The sequence below is a fragment of the Coloeus monedula genome, assembly GCF_965178545.1.
Source record: "Coloeus monedula genome assembly, chromosome: 6".
In the NCBI taxonomy this organism is placed as follows: Eukaryota; Metazoa; Chordata; class Aves; order Passeriformes; family Corvidae; genus Coloeus; species Coloeus monedula.
The window spans coordinates 54,192,055-54,214,492 of NC_138786.1; the positions used below are offsets into that span (position 1 = coordinate 54,192,055).

General features: G+C 42.6%; 3 protein-coding genes across 9 annotated transcripts in view; 2 read left to right on the forward strand and 1 right to left on the reverse strand.

Annotated features, from left to right (window-relative positions):
* Positions 1 to 2,569: 2,569 nt before the first annotated feature.
* ZNF839 (zinc finger protein 839) lies at positions 2,570 to 13,365 on the forward strand. Of its 2 annotated transcripts, none has more exons than XM_082283810.1 (8): positions 2,570 to 3,141; positions 4,049 to 4,954; positions 6,780 to 7,031; positions 7,761 to 7,853; positions 8,204 to 8,356; positions 9,473 to 9,613; positions 10,276 to 10,414; positions 12,049 to 13,365. In XM_082283810.1, the coding sequence occupies exons 1-8, from the start codon at positions 2,578 to 2,580 to the stop codon at positions 13,023 to 13,025; spliced, it is 3,225 nt and encodes a 1,074-aa protein (XP_082139936.1). In that variant the 5' UTR covers positions 2,570 to 2,577; the 3' UTR covers positions 13,026 to 13,365. The 2 variants fall into 2 exon arrangements, with proteins under 2 accessions (XP_082139936.1, XP_082139937.1); XM_082283811.1 differs by having other exon boundaries at positions 9,473 to 9,562.
* On the reverse strand, positions 4,313 to 22,335 carry CINP (cyclin dependent kinase 2 interacting protein). The gene is made up of 6 exons (XM_082283812.1): positions 22,217 to 22,335; positions 20,811 to 20,979; positions 19,467 to 19,593; positions 17,804 to 17,933; positions 16,080 to 16,357; positions 4,313 to 4,447 (listed from the first exon to the last, which is right to left on the reverse strand). Exons 1-5 carry the CDS (start codon positions 22,221 to 22,223, stop codon positions 16,155 to 16,157), a joined length of 636 nt encoding a protein of 211 aa, XP_082139938.1. The 5' UTR covers positions 22,224 to 22,335; the 3' UTR covers positions 4,313 to 4,447; positions 16,080 to 16,154.
* The window catches only part of TECPR2 (tectonin beta-propeller repeat containing 2), a 43,782-nt gene continuing 43,622 nt past the window's right edge, over positions 22,279 to 22,438 (forward strand). For all 6 annotated transcript variants that reach the window (XR_014226513.1, XR_014226514.1, XR_014226515.1 and 3 more), the window contains exon 1: positions 22,279 to 22,383. The gene's annotated coding sequence lies outside the window, so the exon portion shown is untranslated. The remainder of the gene's footprint in view (positions 22,384 to 22,438) is intronic.

Genomic DNA, 22,438 nt, shown 5'->3' on the forward strand with positions numbered 1-22,438 from the left:
CGCGGCCCGCTGCACACGGCGCGGCCGGGAGGCGCATGCGCGCTGTGCACGGGGCGCCATCACCCCGCCCCTGCCCGCCAGGTGCGCGTCCAGGTGTGGGGCAGTTGTGGATGTCGCACCCACGGATAAGCAGTAAGTGGGAGAAACGTAATTTCGGCAGTGCGAGATCGCAACCCATTGGCCGCCTACCCGAAACGGACCCCAGACTCAACTGGAAGAAAGAACTGCGCCTGCGGACTAATTAGCATGAGAAGTGAGATGCAACTAGCAAATACTGGTTTCAGTACGAATTAATAGAAAACTTACGTAGTTGGTAACCAAGGAATGCTGATGTCTTTGTTTGTTAAAATGTATACAAGTTTAAAGTTTTGATGATCACTGAGCTAGACTTTCGTAGGTTACCACCCAACTCCCTACTTTGCGCGAACTAGAATAAAACCCAGAAATACCTCGCCTAGAGGTGTCAGGCGGCGCTGCGCGCCCGGTAACGAGCCCGCGTTCGGGACACACCACGGCCCCGACTCCCCGGGGATGGCGGGGCTGAGCCGCCCATGGGTGAGGGGTTAAGGAGGGGAACAAGGGATGTTCTCCATGACTCCAGCGGCGGGCCCTGGCCTGGCTGCTGTCAAGTCTCCCGTGGCCGGAGCAGCGCCCCGGCGGCCTCAGATTCATCCTCGGTGATGGCCTGATCCCTGGCGGATCCTGCGCGCCACTGCGGGATGCCGAGGGCAACTGTACCGCCAGCCCGGCATGAAGAGGAGCCTGGGGAGAGACCAGGGGCTGCGTTCTCCTAACTGAGCGCTCTCCAAAACCTTGCATTTTGGAGAGCTGTGTCGTCCCCTTCGTGCCCACCCCCCTCCCCCCCCGGCGTTTGCCTCTTGCTAAACGGACATCCTGTGCTTTCATGTAGGCTTCAAAGGTGAGCAGAAGTTGTCTTTTATATGCAGCATATGTAGTAAAAATCAAAATACTAGGAAAAGGTGAATCGTTTGTCCGTGCAAACTAAGATCCTAGTGGTGCGTTAAACAATAGTAAATGCTTTTTAAGAATGTTCAGATATTTTAATTAAATGAAACTGGAATCATATCCTAGTAAACTTGAAGTATTACCCTACTGTCTTAGAGGGGAAGTTGTCCCCGATCCCGCTTTATGGTTGTTCCACTACCAGGCGCTGCATCTCTCTATAGGCAGGGCAGAGTTTTCCGGTTTGCTTTTTGGTTTTGCTGAGGAGTTAAGCGTGTGTTTCCATAAGCGCGGGCTCGGCTCCGGCGCTCCCGGGGACGAGGAAGTTCTTCGCCCAGTCTATCGTCTTCACTATTTCAGCCTGAGAATGGAACATTGGCGCGGATCTGTCTTTGTGTAACCCAGAGGCGACAGCTCGTGCAAAGTGGCCGGTTAGCTCAGTTGGTTAGAGCGTGGTGCTAATAACGCCAAGGTCGCGGGTTCGATCCCCGTACGGGCCACAGATTTTACCTTTTCTCTTTTTTTTTCTCCACTCCCTCCAATTTGTCCCACCGATTCCCACCAACCTCGCGCGGTTCTGCTGAGACACGGTGTGACCTCCACACAAGGGCACGACCGCGAGGTGGGGTGTGTGTGTGCAGGGCTCGAGCACCCAGGGCGGCTGCAGCACTGGCCGAGCTTCATCGCGCTCGTACGGCTGATGGAGCCTGGCCGGTCCCGGCAGAGCGCGGATTTCTGTTTCTGCGCGGGCGGCTCAGCGTGCTCGGGTGACCCCTTCGGGCGCTTTTCTGCCGTGTGGATCGCCCTTCCCGCGTGACACGCGCTCCCCCGCCCGAAACCCGCCCGGTGACAGCGAGTGGGGAGTGATCCACAGAATGGGCCACGTTGGAGACCATATCTCGTACAACCTCCCTCCTCAAGCAGACTTGTCCTAGAGCACACGGCACAGGATTGCGTCCAGACTGTTCTGGGATATCTCCAGTTGAGGTAAACTCCACAATCTCTCTGAGCAACCTGTTCCAGTGTTCGGTAACCTGCACAGTAAAGTTCTTCCTCATGTTCAGGCGGAACATTCTGTGCATCGGTTTCTGCCAGTTGTCTCGTGTCCTAGAGGTTGGCACCTCCGAGAAGAGCGTGGCTCTATTCTCTTGGCACAATCCCCTTTAGATATTTATACACAGAGATGGGGCCCCCTCTCAGTTGTCTCTTCTCGAGGCTGGAAAGACCCGACTCCCTCATGCTCTTCTCGTAAGAGAGACGCTCCAGTCCCACAACTACCCCCCGTTGCCCTGCACTGGACCCGCTCCAGGAGGCCCACGCCCCTCTTGAACTGAGACTCGGTACGCTCTGCCCGAAGAGCGGGGAAACCCAACTCGCGGTAACTCCGCCCACAGGTCCCACCTCCAGCCCCACCCGGGGCCAGACGCTTCGGCTGCACCTCCGCCGGTTTTTGCCCGCGCGAGCCGCCGTCGGCGCCGGGCGGCCCCGCCCCGGGAGGGCGCGGCGGGCGCTGCCGGGGGTGCCATTGGCTCCGCTGCCGGTGCCCCGCGCATCGCCCGCGCCGCCGACACCGCCCGGGGCAGCTGCCGATGCGGCGCCCGCCCGCCTGCCAAGATGGCGTCTCCCGGGGCGGGGGGCGCCGAGGCGCCGCCGCCCCCTCCGCCCGCTGAGGACGAGCCCCCTGGGACGCGCGGGGCTCCCCCCGGCGCGGTAGCGGTGGCGGCGGGGCGGGAGGAGGGCGGCAGCGGTGGCGCGGAGCTGCTGGCGGTGACGGAGGAGCTGGTGCAGAGCTTGGCCGCCCTGGAAGCCGGTGCGGGGGCGGCGGCGAGCGGCACCGTGCTGTACCTGCGGGCGGACGGGAGCGCGGCGGAGGGCGCGGGGCTGAACGCCGGCGAGCGGCGGCGGCGACTGGAGCGGCTGCTGGAGAGCCCGGGGCTGCCCCTGCCGCCCCGTCCCGCCGCCGCGCCGCTGGCCCCCGCGGAGCTCCGGCGGGTCATCGAACAAGTGAGCAAGGCCCAGGAGCAGCTGAAGCCGGCGGTGGCCGCCGCGGCCCCGCCGCAGCCCTGCCCCGCGGGCGGCATCATGCAGAACGCCGCCCGGCAGCTGCAGAGCGTGGCCCAGCAGGTCGCCCTGCAGCAGGACAGGGCCGCCGCGGCCGCCCGCCTCCTCCCGCAGAAGGTAACCCCGGGGGCTGGGGGGTGGGAGGCTGCGGCGCTCCGTTGGGGATGAAAGCCACGGCTCCGGCGGGTTTAAACCCTTTGTAATGATTTTTTTTTTTTTTTCCCCCCCGTTCTCCTCAGTCACACTTGCCCTTGGGTGTAGACTCCAGTCCCATAGCTGAAAAGCACAGCTTTCAATGTGGTTTAGGAAAATCCGTGTTTGAATGTAACTAATAGCTGCTGTGGTCAGTATTTCGGTCGGATAACACGTGCAGCCAAGAACAGCTTAGAAGAGCTATTTCACAGTGGTGATACAGAAAGTTAGTGCATGCCTTTCTTGCAGGTGACAGTATCTGGGCTTTCAACCCACGTTTGGGGTGCAGGGTTTGTCAAGTGATTGAGCCAAACTGAGGCAGAAATTTGGATGAAGCAGGCAGAACTGTGAGGGAGATGAATAGTAATGTCTGATTCTCTGAATCATCACCACGAAGTTTTTGTGAACTGAACACATACTGTAGTATGTCCTGGACTGTTTTTTTTGGCCTGTGTCATGTAGCATTGTAGTTCTCCCGTGTTTGGGGTTTGCTGAAGGTTATGAATGTGCCTTGGTGATGGCATTGACCCTGCTATTCCAGACAGGCCTGCTAGTAGGAGACAAAGCTGTGACATGGCTTCAGAGCAAACTTTACATGTTTTAGTTGAACATCAGTCACAGCAGTAAATGTGCAGGAAAACCCATAGCTTGGAGGAAGGGAAATCTGTGCTTTGATGTTAAATCTGTGCTTTGATGCATTAAAATGAAAAACTAATGATGTGCAGTGGTTTCTTCATGCTTTGCTTTAAGGGCATGTGTGTATTATCTAGATAAGTATTTATTGATTAATGCTATACTTTGTAATTGCAATTCTTCCCTTTTTCCACAAAAGCATCTGGAAGCCATTTGTGTCCAAGTTCAGCCAGGACAGATGAAGGAAACTGAAAGGCCAGTGACATCACTGGCACCAATCCAGTCCAAAACTCTAACGCTGAGTCAGCCAGTTGGTAGGAATTCTAGCATACCAGGACTTGGCATTATTAATCCCCACATAATTAGGATACAGCCTGTTTCAGGAACTGAGCAGCAGCAGCTATTCCTGCAAAGTTCTTCCGAGTCTCCGGTTCAGTTGCTTATGCAGAGGCCTTTACCATCTCATGGCTCAGTGTCTGTGAGCAAGATTCCCCCGTCTAAGATGGTGAATGGACAGAGGGCTACTCGTGCCACAGCATCGGCTTCAAGGTCTCCAAATCCTACCATGGCTGCAGCCAGTTCAGCAAGTACACAATGCCTTGAAAAAAAGCAAAAGGATGACAAGTTAAAGAAATCCTTGAAGGTGAAAACTCGTTCTGGACGGATTTCACGCCCCCCCAAATACAAAGCTAAAGATTACAAATTCATTAAAATGGAGGATTTGGCTGATGGTCATCAATCTGATTCTGATGACTACTCTGAGCTGAGTATAGAAGATGATGAAGAAGGAAAGATGAAGGGAAAGGATGCATTATTCAGTTCTTCAAATTATAATCTGAAACCCAAAATGTTTAAATGTCAGACTTGTGAAAAATCTTACATAGGAAAAGGAGGATTAGCAAGACATTATAAACTTAACCCAGACCATGGACAGCTGGAGGCTTCACCTCAGAAAATACCTCTAAATAAGCCTAATGGAAGTATATTTGTGGAAGAGCAAATGATGAGTCCAGCACATTTGGATTCAACTACTGTCACTTTAAATCATGAAAAAGCACTAGCTACCAATCTGGAAGAAACTGTTGATTCAAAGGCTGGAGAACAGGTAAAGTGTTACTTAGAAAAACTGTCAGTTCTTTCATTCAAAGTAGAATGGCAGTTCTGTAGCTGCACAGTCTTGTACTGCTCAGAAATATCCATATTTCTGAAATGTAGTCATATCAGAAATATCCATATTTTTGAGCAGTGCAAGTTATGATAGACTACATTAGGCAAATTTCCCATTGAAGTGCTTTAAAAATCAAATTGTCTCTTGCAGTGCTGCAGCAACAGTACTGTTGCACAGACACATATAACTAAATGTTCACTGAGTGCTCATTTCTTACTGGGCTTCTGACAGTTTTCACCTTGTCTGCATAAATGACATTCTTTGCATTTGGGTAAGAACACTGTTGTTCAGTTACAGCCTTTAGCATGACAGCAACACATCATCTGCTCTCTCATTTTCTGTTGCTGAAATAATGTCATCACAGAAAAATCTCTTATTTGGAACACAACAGTGAACTGCAGCTTTTCCTAGAGCAGGTTTTCAAAGTGGGGCTTTGAAACCCTGCACACCAAACACTGGTGAAATTTGAGTCTCTGGGTAGGAAGCTGCCTCAGCTGCTAATTTTTTCCTGTGATGTTTTAAGCTGGTCACTTCAAAGAAAAGTTTCTTTTCTAATATTAAAATGACTCTTAACATTTTGCAGCAAGTTGATGCAGCTGCTGGCTAGGAAAAAGTACTCGTTTAGATGTAGGGGTGTCACATTTATTACTTGTGTTTGTAATTGTGAAGGTGTTCTCAGGAAAGTGAAAATTTACAGCTTAAGGTGCCAGTGCAGCAAACAAACCTTCCTTCATCGTCTACGCTCTCTTATCATCTCTGGAAAAAGAGAATTGCAGAATACTGAAGTCTGCTCTCTGAATTATTGTACAGTTTTTTGATACAGATAGGAAGCCAATCAAGATCCCCATGCTCAACCCCATGTCTTATGACAAATTTAGAACTAATTTAGTAATTTAATCCCTAGATAGAACTGACATAAATTTGCCATTTTTAGAGCTTTCCTAATCAGTAGAATAGTAGGGAGTTACTGAATGTTGGGATGCAAATGTACAGATTATGCAAAGAAGCCTGATGTACCTCAGTACTATTATAAACTCATTTCTTAAAAGATGCTAGAACATTCTTAGAAATTCTAGCTTGGAAGGGAAGATGTTTAAGTAAGAAATCACTCCTTTAAACAGTTAAAAAGTTTTGTACTGAAATAATAATGATAACTTAAAAATAGAAAAGGTATTTTGAGTTTCTGTGTGATCTTATAACAGAAGCTACTTTCTAGCTGTGTTTCTAGGAAAGACTGGATTTTGAAATGTGGAAACTGGGCAGTACGTTTTGATATTTAATTACTGGGCTTGTCACTGTTCATGGTGCCGGAGTTTTTGTCTTTTGTATAAAGTCTTTAAGCTTTGATGTGGTTACAATGAAACCCAAGTTATTCTTTGAGTATGTTTTACTGCTAATTAAGTTTTAGTTCTGTGACTTCTTTATCTAAAGAGGATATATTTTACTTCAAAAATATTAAATGTATTTAACCCACTTAAAACAGCTCTTTTATTATGTTTATTTAATCTCTTTATTTTGTATGACATCTTGTGGTTCAAAAATGCTAACTTTGCAAATAATGACATATATGTGATGCGGAAATAGCATTCTTAACTAACGTGTTGGATTTATTCCACAACTTTATTTGCAAGTTTTGCTTGTATCCAGCTTTGCATTTTTTTAATATGCTATTATTGTTTGCATAGATGGCAAACTTAATTACAAAATTGTCTTCCTCAAAACTGTTTAAAATAGTGAATAAATACTTTTTCTTTTAATTAAGGCTTCAGAGTCTGAGGAAAGCAGACACTTGCTGGCAGAAAAACCAAATGAAACCAGTTCAGGACACCGGGGACCCGTAACACCAAAAGGACCTGGAAGACCCAGACGACCAAAGAGACGTGGTCGACCCAGGACGGGTGGAAGATCCAGGTGTTCTGGAAGGCTTAGCAGACCTGGTCAGTCCCCTTCAAAGTCACTTAGTAGTGTGTCAGCAGAACACAATGTATTCAGAAGAAAAGCTAGGTTAAAAGAGGTATGGTTCTCTTCTGCAATTACTTCACAAGTATTTTTCACCCGCCCTATTTTTTTTTCCCCCTTTTTTTTCATCACTTATTTTCAATGAATCATTTTCAAAAAGATTTTTTTTTTTTACATCCTTGTGTATGGACAAGATGAAAGCCCAAGATGGCTTCTAAGAAGAAAAAATTAAGTTGTCTTTTAAGAAAAAAATATTTCCAACAGAATACTGGAAAAAGGGAAAATGGGAACTCAGTCTGGAAAGGGATTTTTTGACATGTAGATATATTCTTGCTATCCTTTTTCTGGAGAAGGAAAGTTACTAGCTACTACTACATATCTTCTCCAATACAGTAAAAGAAATAATAATAAAAGAACCCTGAAAAACCAAAACAAACCCACAAAGAAGGTCTTGGGGGAGGATAGAATGGGGATTAAAATCCAACTAACACAACTTGTTCTTTGTTTTCTGTGTGTTGTAGATCCTTAAAAAAGCTACTGAGGTTGCTGTTCTTTCTATGAATTGGCAACATTTTTGGGACTGAGTTTTGTCTGCACATGAGTAGTAACTGTTCTGAGGTCTTCTAGCTTACCCCATTTTGGAGTTAGTTTGCATGTATTCTTAAAGCTGCCTAAACATACAGCACATCTTTCAAAAAAAAGTAGTGATATTTTATGTTCTGAAAATGGGGTGCATAATGTGTGGGCTGCTTTTTCCTAATAATCTCATTCTGGCTTTTGACAGCTAATACAACAGTGTGATAATGAAGACTTAATGGAGCTGGCTCTCCCACGTCTTACAAAGCTTGTTACGGTGTATGAATTTCTGTTGATGAAGGTGAGTTTTTATGTAAAAATAGTAAATTATTTTAGGGATACTTCCATTAGTATACATAAAAAGATACCTTTAGAGACATAATCGAATTTCTTAAATTAGTATTGTGCAGCATGTAGATGTTCCACACATCACTTCAGTCTTACACAGGCAAAACTCTCGTAGGTTTCAACTCAAAGCCTTGCTTTTTGCTGCCTGGTTGAGTGGCATTTTGAATATTGCATAGTCTTTTGACTTGCATGTTTCTATTTTAAAATGTTGAACAAAACAAAACTGACAGATCTTAATTTAATCTTTTTTTAAAGTATAGGGAGGGAGAAACAAGCCCTTTTTTATTCCCCTCTTATTCCTAGGTTGAAAAAGGATATCCAGCCAAAGCTTACTTTCCAGATGTGTACAGGGAATTTGAAGACTTGCATAACATGGTAAAGAAAATGGCTTATGATCACCTCAGTAATTCTGATTCTGTGAGTTGCCAGCAGCCTGTTGAAATAAAAGATGCTAAGGTAATAAAGCACTCTGTTTGGAACTATGATTGGTTTGTTTGCTTGCTTTATTTTAGATGCCTTGCATTTTTAATTTTCTCTGATAAGCTTTCTCATGCAGGTAAATTTATTTGAAGACAACATGATTTTTGATGAGCAAAAGTAGACATTATTGTAAAAAGTCCAACAATTTACCAAGAAGAAAAAGAAATCCATAATAAAACTACAATTCTAGTTTATGTCAGTGGATACACCTAGAAAGATTAAAACCAATTCTAGCAGTGCTGATACCTGCCTTGCATATCTGGGGTAGTATGAAGCTGCATGTTACTGCAAGGTGTCTTTAGCATTAACTGCTAATAAAAGTACATCCTGATGTTTGATCAGGAAGGAGGGGGGGGGTCTATATTTAAAATGAATGACCTTGATTTGAAGGGATAAGTAGTTTCATTGCAAAATGAGGGTAAACTGAATGCATCTATACAGTTCACAGTGATACCAACAAATGTGAAAGGCAGGGACTGCATTAATAAAACTGCAAACTATTATTTCAGTGACTCCAGATTCATTGTTTATGGAGCTGTATCTAGAAAGACAGATGGAACCTCTTTCTTGCTTCTCTTCTGTGTTCATGTGCATTCTTAATATAGAATGATGCTTTTTAAAAAATAAAAACAAGACCAAACCAAACCCCAAAACAACCTAGCCTTGCGAAGCTGGATAGTAGCATATCTACATAGGGATGAAGCACAGGAACGGAATGTGAGGACGGGGGAAACTCCTTAACTATGCAGAGATATTCTAAACAGGAAGACTTAGATGTTTTTTATATGATGGAGAGCCTCAATAATCTTTATTAAACTCTGCTCTGAGTAACTGTCTCTGGATTCTATATATAACCATCATTCTTTCAAGGTTTGCCTGTTAACAGTCACCTTCAGATGAAGATCATGTGTCAGTGTGAAGGCTAGGAGAAAACATGGGAGTCTAAATACTTGCACTGAGCTGAGGTGATTGTCAGGCTAGACATGGTGTAATTCTAGTTCAGTTTTAAGAAAACGAATCTGTATTTCAGCATTTATGTATTCAGATCTGAGAGGCTAACTTTTACTTTTTTCCCTGTATCTGTTTTTAAAGGTTGCTGAATCTCTAGGAATCACAGAAATACTCAGTGGAGAACAGAAGATGCAAGGTGCAGGCTCTTGTTCACCATGTGTAATTAAAATGGTTAGTGAGCAAGTGCCTGAGGATGTACTGGGACAAAAATGGTTAGCTGAGGTATGGAATACCTTTGTGAAAATTAACAATGAAACTAAGACAAATTAAAACTTTTTAAAACACATAATTATTCCTTACAAAATCATGCTAATATTATCTGAGTCATGTTAAAGTAAGGCTTTCGTGGTGTTCAGAAATACTGAAAGTACTCTCTGCTGTGGTATCATAGCAGGGCATATGAACTAGCACATTAAGTATGTGCTTTGGGAAGACACTTGGTAGTGTTCAGGACAGAATATCAAAGACTTACAGGTCTTACAGGGACAAAAGAACTTCGCTGAGGTGCTGGTAACTCGGGGCCCCACAGATTCCAACCTGTGTTAGAGGAAATGGCCTAACCTACAGGAGGCTCAGATGTTGGAGAAGCGATTGCTGTGCTAATTGGTGGTGGATAGAGGGGCATGAAAACAGTTTCTGTCTTTCTGACAAGTCAATTGACAAGCTTCAGTCTGTTTACAGTGTAGCAGAGAGCTGTGTTTTCTCCCCTTGGAGTTCTGGCGAAGTGTGAGGGCTGTGTTTAAATCCTTACCTTTTAGAAGACCTTTAGTGTAAACTCTGTTTTCAAGGATCATCAGTTCACTGCCATGATGTCTCCACAATTATCTCTTCCAGTATTTTCAACTGTTATAGGGGCAGCAGTTAATCATCTCTTATATTGACAGAGCTCAGGGGAAGAACTGTTGCCACCAGCCAAAAGGACCAAGTTAGAAGACGTAACAGAGAATGTGAACGATGCTTATGCCAGTCAAGATGAAGTGAAAGAAAATAGTGGAAATTTGTGTACACTGTTTGAAAAAGATGGTAACCTCTTCAGATTTTCCAGTTCTGTTCTGTTCATGGAGGAGCTGAACAAATCTTTGTTCTTCAGGCTACTGTGGTTTTTGTATTAAAGTTTCATTTCTTAACTTGCTTCCCAAGTCCTTCAAAAGCAACTGTTTAACTGGAAAGGCCTCATGAGGAGGGAAAAGTTATAGATGATGCAGACAGCAGTAGCTCAATTCTAGATGCATGATAATCCAGTTATTGATACTAAGGAGCATAGTACTGTCCTCTGCTGTGTGCTTCCTGTTTGTCCTATCCCTCAAAGTGCTTGACCATTGTGTCAGCTGTGGGAGAGCAGAGGAAGAGGAAGCAGAGTGCACATTCTTCCTCTTGATCCCTGCCAGCTACAATAGCAGAATTCCCAGAGCTTTGTGGATCTTGGGGGAAATGGAGAGCTGGTGTAGGCTGTCCTGTATCCATCATTGGAATACATCTTGTATTGGAATTGAGGCACCATTTTTCACCAGTCTTCAGGTGGTTGCCTTTATTTTTATTATTTCTTCATCTTTCATCCTGCTGCCCTTCAGATTAGCAGGGTAACAGTGAAAGGAAAGTAAATCTGTAGTAAGGTGCGTCTATCAGTACCATCCTCTTTGTAAATACCTTGTTTTGTTGTTGGTGTTAAGTGGATTTGCTTTTGCCCTTTGCATGTTTTTCAGTCAATGGTCATTTTTGTTTCCCTCCATTAGATTTTCTTTCTCTGAAAGGCTCTCTGCATAACCATGCTTACTTCTTGCTGCACTATGATTTTCTTCTGGGCTATGAGTTTTTAAAATTATCTTTTGCTTGTACCTGCTAGTAGGGCGTTTGCTAGTCTACAGTGCAAAAAATTAAAAATAGTCCTTTCTGCAGCGTTACATCTCCTTTGTTGTGCAGTGATATCTTTCATAACAAAAAAAATCCAAAACCAAACCAACCTACTTGTTCCTTTTGACCTTTAATAATAAAGACTGACAGCTCATACCACTGCAGCTTAGTAGTTATTGTTCAACTACCTTCAGGGTTTGGGACTCTGGTCAGGTCCAGGTCAAGTAACTGGTAGAACACTGCATTTCTTGTGGTTTTTACCTTTTCTGGCACAGGACAAAAGTGCCTCTGTGGCTCTTAGCACATTAATATGTAGCAATCTGATGACATATCTGAGTCCAGGATGTGCTTGATTAGGAACAGAAATTTAAACAAATTTAAATGCTTCCATCAACTTACTAGTGGCGATGATGATGAGCAGCTGACAAGTTTGTGCCTAGTAAAGTCTGTATCTTTTAATGTTACTGGCTGCACGGTGGAAGAAAATTGAGTTTGACTTTCAGCTCAGGTTGTTTTCAGGATTAACAGAAAAATGCTGCCTCTTAATGTAAGGTCTCTTAACATTTCTTAATATAGAAATACTTGATAAAATATCACTGTTCAAAAATTCCCTAAATATTTTTATACTGACTTTCTCATTGGGAAGTTCTGTGAAACTCTTGTAAGGTGCCTCAGGTTTGCTAATTTGGGGGAAAGAAAGCAGGGAAGTAGTCTAGCTTTTCCTCCAAAATTTTTGCTGAAAACCAATTTTTTTGGCATGCAATATTAGATTGCCCAACAAAATAATATTTCTTTTCCCTTTTCAGGTTTTAATCCATTAAATGGAGAAATCTTGCTTTCAGAAGATAGGCATATCACTTGCTGCACAACTGGAAGTACATTACAGACAGCAGAAGAACATAATTCAGTTGCTGATTCAGGAGTTAGAAACTATGCTGAAAATTCAGGTACCTTCTCCCAAACTGTGGAAATGAGGATAGAGTATCCCCAGCCTGTGAGCATACAGGGAGCAGATCTGGCAGGTGCCACATCTCTGCTGCACACTGAAGTCGTGCTGCCTGTTGAAGCAGGTGGCTCAGCCGGGCTGGTTCAGGCGCACTTTGTGAGCGGGAATGCGGCGGGGGGACTGGCAGCTCCTGAACTCCACAGCTCCATGCAGAAGCAGGCAGTGGCCAGTCAGAGCACTGGCTTACCAACGAGTGAAGAAAATGGTCACAATCCAAAATATCAGGAACTGCAAGAAGAAAACCCTAAATTTGCAATTAAAGAACATTCTGAGCAACTTCATAATGCTGATATGACTGATGACATACAGGAACTTGAAAAAGTTTTTTCAACAAACATTGTGCCAATAAACTACCCCCACAGTGCTCAGGCTGAATCGCATGAGAACGCTGTCCAGGGAGCCTCCCTGTCCACTCATGGGAGCCAGGAAAATGCTTTTAAAAATGAGAGTGAATATTCTTCACATGAGCTGGCGAATACAGTTACTGTAGATGAAACTGTAGCTTTTGAGATTTCTGATGAGAGCCATGATTTTTTGTCTCAGGGACACGAACAGATTTTTATCCAGACTTCAGATGGGCTTATCTTGTCTCATCCAGACACTGCTGTTTTGTCTCAGGCGGAAGGCATCGTTATTGTGACTGATTCCAATGGTACTACAATGCACATTCGCACACCCGAAGGGATACCTTTGGAAACAGTGGAAGCACTACTGGCAATGGAAGCAGGTGGCCAAAGTGAAGATATTTTGCTCTCGCAAAGTGAATTGGAGCCATAAATTAGAAAACCCTATAAGCTTTCTTCTGGAAAAGACTGATTATAAAATGTATATTTTTCTAATGTGAATACTGAGATAATTGAAATTTAACTTATTTGTAAACTGTTTCTATGCCCTGTACTTTTTATAACTTATGTTTATATAAATCTAGCAGCATTGCAACCAAAAATTCTAGAATTAACATTGTTCTATTTGCTTTATATGTTGGGGATGGGTGGAAAGTCGAAATCTTGTCAACCCTAAAACTTGCACTGTTCCCTTTTGTTACATAATTCCTTTTCTCTCTAGCCATCTAAAAATGCAGTAAGTTGTACTGCTGTTCAGCAGTGATGTGCTGTGTACTGGCAAGCTGTATATGGGTAAAATAAAAGCTATATTAAAAATGTGCATTTTCTTTGCCACTGAGATTACAAAACACCATCATTGCACTTTTTAAAAGCTATCTTGAACATTCATTAGCATCTAGACTTGATGCACATAAATCTGCCTGGAAAAATGGGCAGTTTTAAGTATAATCCACACTTGTGCATTCCGGGAACAATGTGACAGCCTCGCTGATCCTTACTGAAATAAGCATTCACTGAGTTAGGGACAAAAATAGCCTCAAACAAGATATGTTTTGTACTGAACAGTTGGAAATGTATTTAAGTTGCTTGTCTAATGTTCAGCCACATCTTTAAAAACTGCTGTTGCGTAGACATAAACGGGAGGGTGCGTAAGTAGTGATCTAATTTTCCTTAATGAGGTACCAAATTCTTTTTTCATTTTAGTCTGTCATGGCCTATTTTTGTTAGACTGGTATTAGACTTTTCTTTCAGATGACGCATCCTTTATGAATTCTACACTTTGACCTTCCTAGTAACTCCACACTACCTTGTACTGTTTAATCATAATACAAAGGGACTGTTTCTCTAGGCAGGGAGAGCACTTGGCAAATTACTTGAATTTTTGTCATACTCTCAATATGATCCTTGGATCATATTATATTTTTGTGGAGACCTACCAGCATCCTGTCTGAGGCACTGTCTTTTCTTTCAAGATGTTTAGCAGGTGCAAAAGAACCTCATTGCTGAATAGATGCAGCTACTGGGATAATCAGGCAAATCTGCCAAGGACAGGAGAATTGTACTTAAATCAAGTATGAACACTGATTTTTTTCATGGTATTGTTACTGAAGAAAACCACTAAAATTGAATCTAAACAAAAGAGAAGACAATTTACAGATTACATAAACTGCTCTACTATGTCCCTTTAAACATAGTTGAGTTAGGCTTTTTTGTTTGGTGGGGTTTTTTCTTGGTTGCCTGAGTAGGAGATGAATTTTATTACCCAAAATGTTGCCTTTTATGAGTAGTTGTGAAAGATACTGTATGTTAATGAGTTATTAATGTGTTACTATTTGTTTTGGGGTTTTTTCCCCTCTTTTTTAGGAGGTGGTAATTGCCAGAGCATACAGACCTACCTTGTAAGTGAAGGTAGTATACAAAGCAAAGTTCTGCTGGTCTTGCAGTCTTCAATTGCAGTGACCAATTCTTTATGATACTCTTTTGTACTGACTGTCTAATAATTATATCTGAAGGCTACAAATATACCAATCAACTGCTTAGAGCTGGAATGACAAAACATCTCTGCAATGGTTTTGCAGTAATCTTCCAACGTCCAACAACAGTCAATAAGCAAGAGGGCCTGTGGATATGAAGACCTGTTCCTGAAGAGCTTCTTTCCTCTTAAGAAGTGAGAACAAACCACAATTACCTCCTGTGCAGAAAATGAAAATTGGCCTTAATTTTGCCTTCCCTATCAATTTGCACATGCTGGGAAATACAATACACCTACTCTCATCTTAAAAGCACCGTTCTATATGTGAACCAATCTTTTCTCCTTGGAAAATATTTTTGAAGTACGGAGATGTTTCCATAGTGACACAGGTCTGGCCCTACTCAGATGAATTAAGGTGGCTGTTAAACTAGGTGGAACACTTCCACTGAAAAAATAACAAAACCCAACAAAGCTGTTCCTGACTGTATTCTTCAGCTACTGCAGAATTTCTTTTCATATGCTGGAATTGCAGGCTAAAAATAGAACGCTTATTAGCTGCCAGAAACAACCTCATTGTTCAACAGAGCAACATTTCAAGAAAACTTTTCAATTCATGACTGTCTGTCCTGTTACTGCAGGAAACTGATGTTATTTCCCTACGAAGCTTACGAGGTTTCAGCTTGGAGCTAAGTAGGTAAGTGACCCTGCTTTTCCTGTCAGTACACAGGAACACACCTTCAAACCAAAACCACTTGACATCAGTAACAGTAATCCAAGGAAAAACTTACTGAGCCCCATGACAGGGAGCAAACAATATGGGATACAGCCTTGACTAAAGAAGGTTTTGTTTTATACAACAGATGCTTTCATGAAACATCTCTTAAAAAAAAAAGAAAGTTAAAATTAATTAAAAGGGACAAGACCTTCTTATACAATGACTGTGGAATGCTGAATTGTACTAAAACTTCCTGGCTGCTGGTTCAGGCTTGGATCACTCTCCGAGGGTGATGTACCCAACATCACCAGAATCAAAACCAATCCAGAATTTACACTATTGTCTGCAAGAGCATTTCAAAACCACATACCAAACTATGTGGATCCTTTTGGATTCTTTCTTTTGTGCTTCCCTCTCCTCCACTTATAAAGCAAGTACAAAAACATTTGCCCTGTTAATTCATGCAAAAAAAAACCCCATGAAGAGATCAAGAAGTGTTGAATTTTGATGGCAAAAGGGACCATGTAGGTATGTTAGGCTGTCCAGACTTCAGAGGCAGTAACATTTTCTGCTGTAGCTTCTATATGCATTGAATCCCCCCAGACCATCAAGCAGTCCTTACCTCTTTCTGATTATAGAGGACTTAGCCTCCTACCTGTAGCCTCTGTGTTGCCCTAAAATAGATAAAACCAACCAAAACCAGATTGTCCCACACAGGAAAAGGAGTATCAGCTGAGACAAAGTAAGGAATACAAATAGAGAAAAATATTTTTAATAAGTTTTACAAAAAATCAACTTACTTGGTAAGCCTTGCAATTTGCCAATTCAGTTTCATGTAAGCATCACTAGAACCCAGCCATGTAACCTTTGGAATTCTAGCACTGCCTGTGTCCTGTTTCCAGCAGCATGGCTTCAAGCAGCAGTGTGCTGCTGTTCTCAATGTAAGGCTGATACAACCATGATGATAAATACACCATCATCAGATCCTGGTCAGCAGAATGAGCAATGTCTTGCACAATTGTTTGCTTGAGTTTTAGTTCCTTCTTGTACATTTCAGAGAGCTTCAGACAAACCTCATCTGAAATGGATTGAAAAACCAAACACATTGACCAGAACATTTCAGCAATTCTCTAAAAGCTAAATTATACTTGTAATATGTGGATCATGAAAACCCCCTACCTTACATAAGCTATTCCCTCAATTTAGCCATCTTTTTTTTTTTTACAGCATTAATCGTGTTTTTACATTAGAATATAAAATGCTAAACAATTTGGGATATATTTTACACACTTCTGATTTTGACATGAGTCCCCATTTAATTATAGAATAAGCAGTGGCACTGGTTGTCAGGACCCACTGTAATATTATCAATTACAGCTATTCCTCAAATAACCAAAATTTGATTTTAAAATTTGGTAATGCTATCCTGCAATACAAGCTTCACATTTTAGAGTCCCTCTTGATTTTAGCTAATCTAAAGGATGCTCTCACATACTGTGATGCACTTCAGCAATGAATGATCAGCAACGAGTAACACCAATAGTGAAAAACAACAGTAAAAATCCCCAACAGATCAAAACTGAAGTGTTTATTGTAAAAACTGTTACTGGTTATGTTAGCAATAATGTTAGAGGGGTACAAATGCATCTGTAATCTTTCATTGTTTGACTTCTTAAAAAATAACCGCACAAAGTATTTTTAAAGAAAGACTGATCTTGTGTTTCTAACTTAACCTGAACTATCATTGCCTTCAGAAGGATTTAGTCTTTCATGGAGTAGACAGCATCACTAAATGATTCAGTCACAATGGGTGTTTTGACAGCAGTTGTCTTTGTCATTCTTTTAAGCTGGCAGAAACTAATACATAAGATTCCTGCTAAACTGTGGTAGTGAAGTACAAAGCAGGGCTTCACAGAGGTATGATTTTCACTTCACAAAGGCGGCAGCTGTCTCACATGAAATCAGGCTTCTCTTGAATTCCGTTTTAAAACTGGGGTAATACCAGTATGGAGGCACTACCTTTTGCCATCAAGTGAATGCTGAAAGAATTAATATTAACAGTAGACTGTAACATTTTTTTACTTGACTGACACTGAGATCAGAGGTATTTTTCTTTGACTGCTTGAGAATTAACTGAGGTATAGCTTGCTCTTTGCATTCAAGGATTTAATTTCAGTGTCAAGTAACAAGTCAAGTAGTTAAGCCTGCAGCTTAACACCAGCAAGTTGCAAATACATCTCTGCTTGCAGAGGATGTGGCTGTTGCAGCTTGGACATTGTAAACTGCTGACAAATTTAGTTCTATGCTGTAATTGCTGCATGTCAGACAATGCTTGGCAATCATCAGCAGTAACCCTAAACCAAGTGGTGCATTCATGTGTTTATTGATTAGTCAATTGTAAAGGAGACAGCACTCTCTCCCTCTCAGGCAAGACATCCAGATGAGAGGGCTTATTTTTCAGTCATAAATTAGATGACATTGATGACACAATGTAACTAGCTACAATAATCAATATTTTACTCACAGAAGTATGGTGTGGGCCATGTATGAAAGAAGGGTGCCGTGCAATTCCCAGCTCCATGGTGGAATGTTTCCAAGTCACAGATCGCTTTAGTAGTTGAAGTAAGCTTTTCCATTTTCAGTTGTATTTTTGTCTGAAAATGATGAACATGGAACGTTAATGAATATCTCAGGAACATTAGGCTACTGTAATATTAAGCATTTTTAAAAACCACACTATTTGTGAAAGCTATTTAGTATTAATGTTTCTAACTCACATTTTTTTAACTCCAGACAGGAATCAAAGCTGGAATCTATATACAGATTTAGTATGAGATACCGTGAAATTCTGAACTCTGCAGATATGACTCTGATTTTGCACATTCTTTTGTTTCCCTCATTTAGAAATACACTAGAGCCATCTCATTTTTTCACCTCCCTAGTTTTTCCTATAGCAATTTAGCACTGGGGAAAAACATCACACAGGTGTAGCACAAGCCCTATCATGTTTTCTAACATTACCATATCGAGATGACTTTCATTTCAAAGGATCAGCAGCAGGTGAGAAAAGCAGCTCAAGCTACTACTGACAATATATCTAGGCTGATCTAACAGCTTGCTTCAAAAACCAGTTCATTCTATCCACTTCCTTCATGTTCACCTTACTTTGTGCATTTGGGTATGAATATTTACACCAAAATGAAGCTTGCAGGCAGTATCTTTAAGTCAAGCAGCTAAACCACAGATACATCTATGAACCTATAAGCTCACATAAACTCCTAAGGAATGAAAAATAAATTAGGTCAAAGTAGCTATGTTTAGTATCCAATCTAACACTGGCTGCTTAGACTCTTCTGTTACTCAGGAAGAGTAAAAAATTTCATCAATGTGTTTATAGTCTGAATACAAAAGCACCTCAAGGAAAAAAAAAAGAAAAAAACCCCCACATTTTCCCCACAGAACAAAATCTGAGGCAAATCTACCCAGTTTCCTATTTTTTCTAAATACTGGAGGACTGTATCCTGTCTATATAAAAAAAAGATCTACCGTCCTTTTAATGGGGGCCTCCACTTTGGCAAAAGGCTATAGAAGCTATTTTTGATAAGAATTTAAAATTACAGTACCAGGCAGAAAAAAAAAATTTTTGCTTCCTGTCAAACTGACAGGTGACAATAATTCCTAGCAAGGTATCCAGAAAAAAAGGTGGGTTACATAATAATTATCTTACTCCACTCTCCAGAGGAGGAGATCTGCACAGCAAATGCAGGTAGGCAAGCTAAAAATATGACATTATGTCTGATCAAAGACAGCTGCACAGGTATGATGGCAGGTAAAGCACTGTTTTATGTTCTGCTGTTTCTTTTGTTCTAAACAGGACTATCCAGGATGAGAAAACAGAAAATAGGTGCAGCTTTGGAATGCATTCTTTCTATGATTTGTTTCCAGATCACTTTATAAAGGGGGGAGTAGAACTATAAGCAGACAGCAGATGTAAAACCAACTTTCAAATTTACCAATCAATCAAATAAATGGTGCACTCTGGATTTATAGTCATTAAGGTTTGAAGCCAAAGAACTATAAATGAAAATCCCAATCTTTTGTCTACAATAAATACTTCAGGACATTTCCTTGTAACTTGAGCACGCTTAGAATTGATTCATATTGACTGTCTGAAAAATGAGTATTACCATATGCTTTAAGGTCTCTAGTAATTCTGCACAACAATTGTCCAACTCTTCATTGTATTTTGGGGTTGGCTTTTCAGGTTCTGTGGCATTGTTATCACATGCTATCTCCAGTTTGTTGTCTTGAAATCTAAAATAGAAACATAAGGCAGTGTAAACAACTGCATATAGGTTTACTTGACCAGTGCAGATTTTAAATCCTTGTGATCTGATCCTACAAAATCTCTCTCGCACAGGCTGCTCATGAGAATTCCTACATAAAAATAGCACAAAGCATAGCTGGCCATGTGAGCAAATGGGGCTAGTACCACAATCTTCAGAGAAAAACAGAACTACGCTACCTTAGAATATGTGCTTGAAAAAACATTTGCAGGTGTTAAGACAATACTTTTTCCCTCTTTACCTTGCCCCTGTGCTGGAGGTTGTTCTCTCATAATGGACAAGGTATGCTCAAGCTTCAGCTGCTCCACGGGATAATCTGGTACCTCACCACAAACTCACCTTTGTGCACAATTTAAGGCAAGACATTTATTTATCTGTGACACCAGAGCAGCCAATGTACAGACACCTGCCCCATCTGGCAGACTTTCCCACACCAGCTGTAAACTTAGACCGAGAAGAGAGAGCTGCTAGAGAGTAAAAACAACATCTGGCACCATTACAGCAAAATATTCCTCAGCTTGTACCTGCCAGAACCCTGTCAGACAAACCCTCTTCAGCTATCAGGACCCTGGAGAACCTGCTCAAAGCCCTGTTGACTAAGGTTTTTCATTACAGCATGAAAATAAAAGCTCTACCGAAGTGGGGTTTTTTTCAGTTTTTTGGTGGGTTTGGTTTTGTTTTGGGGTTTTTTTATGGTGGTTGTGGTGTGGTATTTTTGCTCTTTGTTGGTTTTTTTTTTAAATCGTCACTGTTAAAACCTTTTTGTCTGTACAAATCAGTGATTCTTTCTTAAAATCTTCTGAACTTTTGACTTGAGTGAAACTTGGTAATACTCGCCTCACTGTAAAATGTGCGAGAGAATAAGGGAACTCACATGGGCTGAAGTTTATAGAACTAGATTTTAACTTGGTATATTATATAAGGATTTAAAATACATTATGTTTGACTATGTAAAATAAACATCTCTCATTTCTTGCAAATATCATTACTATATGAGACATTATTTGAATGTAAATAGTTTCTGTAACCAAAGAATGCAACTGCTGGGTTTGATCTAAGAGCTAGTTTATCCACTGTGACATGTTATTTCCCGATCACCAAAAAGAACTTTCTAGTGAAGAAAGCAGATTATTCTCTCAATAAAAGCAATCTTTCTGCTATCTGTACTCGAATTAGCATACTTACTGCTCACTGATCCTCATGTTGACTATTTTGTTTGCCGTAGTAAATCCATTATCATTCAGTCTCTCCCATTTCATCATTAAATTATGCCAGTCTGCTGCATTATCTTTAATTTTTCTTGCACTGACAGATAAAACAGGCCTTCTTGGAGTACTATCAGGAGGACTTTTTGCTGTATGAGAAAATAAAGATATTGAAGCCATTTAAAGCATATAGAAAACAAATCAGTGTCCGGCACCTATTTGTGTTAAGGATTTCCTTGCTTTACTGGTAAATATTGATTAAAGTAAAATGGAATTTATGTTAACCGTCTTTGATCATGAAATCTAATTCCTCAACTATTGCTATTTACAAGAAAACTGTATTATTAAACAAATGCAAACACATTCTGAGATGTGATGTTGCAGCATGGACGGCAGTTGCTTTGTAGTGCTGGCAGATCTAGCAGTCTACTGACATCAAATGACAGATGCTTATGCAGGGTATGACAGAAAGAAATCATGGCAGCAATTACTGTGCATGCATGCAGTGCTCATGCCATGAATGTCAGAATTAATTCACAGCAACACATGAGCTGCAAGAGTTTGGGGGAAGGCTGGGTCCCGCTGAAGGCGGTGGGTGCTTTATTGCTGAGCAGAAAGCCCTCGTTTCGTGGTGTCTGTTTGGAGGCCAGACAGCTGTAGGAACCCACTGCACATCCTCTGATCACATAAAGCAGGCCCTGCCCTGGCAGCCAAAGCAGGGGTCAAAGCCAAGCCAAATGCCGTGCCTGAATGTTTGCTGGCTTCAACTTTTATCCACACAGATGCCTGAAAAGAGCTTGTCACATAAAAAGATGTAAAGTCCACACAGAATCGTAGAAAGGGTCAGGTTGGGAGGGACCACAGTGGGTCACTTGGTCCAACCTTCCTGCTGAAGCAGGGCAATCCCAGAGCACGTGGCACAGGATTACGTCCTGATGGTTTTCGGGTATCTCCAGTGACGGAGCCTGCACAACCTCTCTGGCCAATCTGTTTCAAGGCTCAGTCACAGCACAGTAAAGAAGTTCTTCCTCATGTTCAGGTGGAACTTCCTGTGCATCAGTTTCTGCCCGCTGTCTCTCGTCCTGTTGGTTGGCACCACCGAGAAGAGCCTGGCTCAATTCTCTTGACACCCACCCTTTAGATATTTATTCACAGGGATGTGGTTACAAACATGGGGAGACACGGTAGGCCCCCGCTCCACCCGGGGCGTGAGCGAGGTGCTGGGCACGGTGCACACCAGGGCGTGACAGTGGCGGCCCGGCGGGCTGGCAGGGCACCACAGGCACATTAAACCTCGTTAGTTTGCTGAGAAAACGCCGACACGCGGCCTCTGGTTGCTCCCCGCCACCCTCCGTTCGCTTCCCCCAACACCCCCCCTTCACTCACCCGCCATGGCGGCCCCACCGCCCCGCGGAAGTTCGCTCACGTCCGGCCCCGCCCAGCCCGGCCCCCGAGCGGCGCAGGCACCGGGGCCGCCGCCGCTCCGCCGCCTCGGGGCCCGGCGACGTCGCTCCCTGCTGCCCTTCCTGAGCCGCCGCCCGCGCTCCGGAGCGGTGAGTGCAGCCGCGTCCCCGCGGAGCCGGGGGGACCCTTCACGGCCGGCCCGCT

What these genes read in the sequence shown, in the direction of transcription:
- ZNF839 (XM_082283810.1), top strand. Translation starts at nt 2,578, where the DNA reads ATGGCGTCTCCCGGGGCGGGGGGCGCCGAGGCGCCGCCGCCCCCTCCG. An exon ending in CCCGCCTCCTCCCGCAGAAG is followed by an intron (nt 3,142 to 4,048) that starts GTAACCCCGGGG and finishes TTTCCACAAAAG; the next exon opens with CATCTGGAAGCCATTTGTGT. An exon ending in GACAAAAATGGTTAGCTGAG is followed by an intron (nt 9,614 to 10,275) that starts GTATGGAATACC and finishes TTATATTGACAG; the next exon opens with AGCTCAGGGGAAGAACTGTT.
- CINP (XM_082283812.1), bottom strand. An exon ending in AACATGAGGATCAGTGAGCA is followed by an intron (nt 19,594 to 20,810) that starts GTAAGTATGCTA and finishes TTTCTATTTTAG; the next exon opens with ATTTCAAGACAACAAACTGG. An exon ending in TAGAGACCTTAAAGCATATG is followed by an intron (nt 17,934 to 19,466) that starts GTAATACTCATT and finishes CATCATTTTCAG; the next exon opens with ACAAAAATACAACTGAAAAT.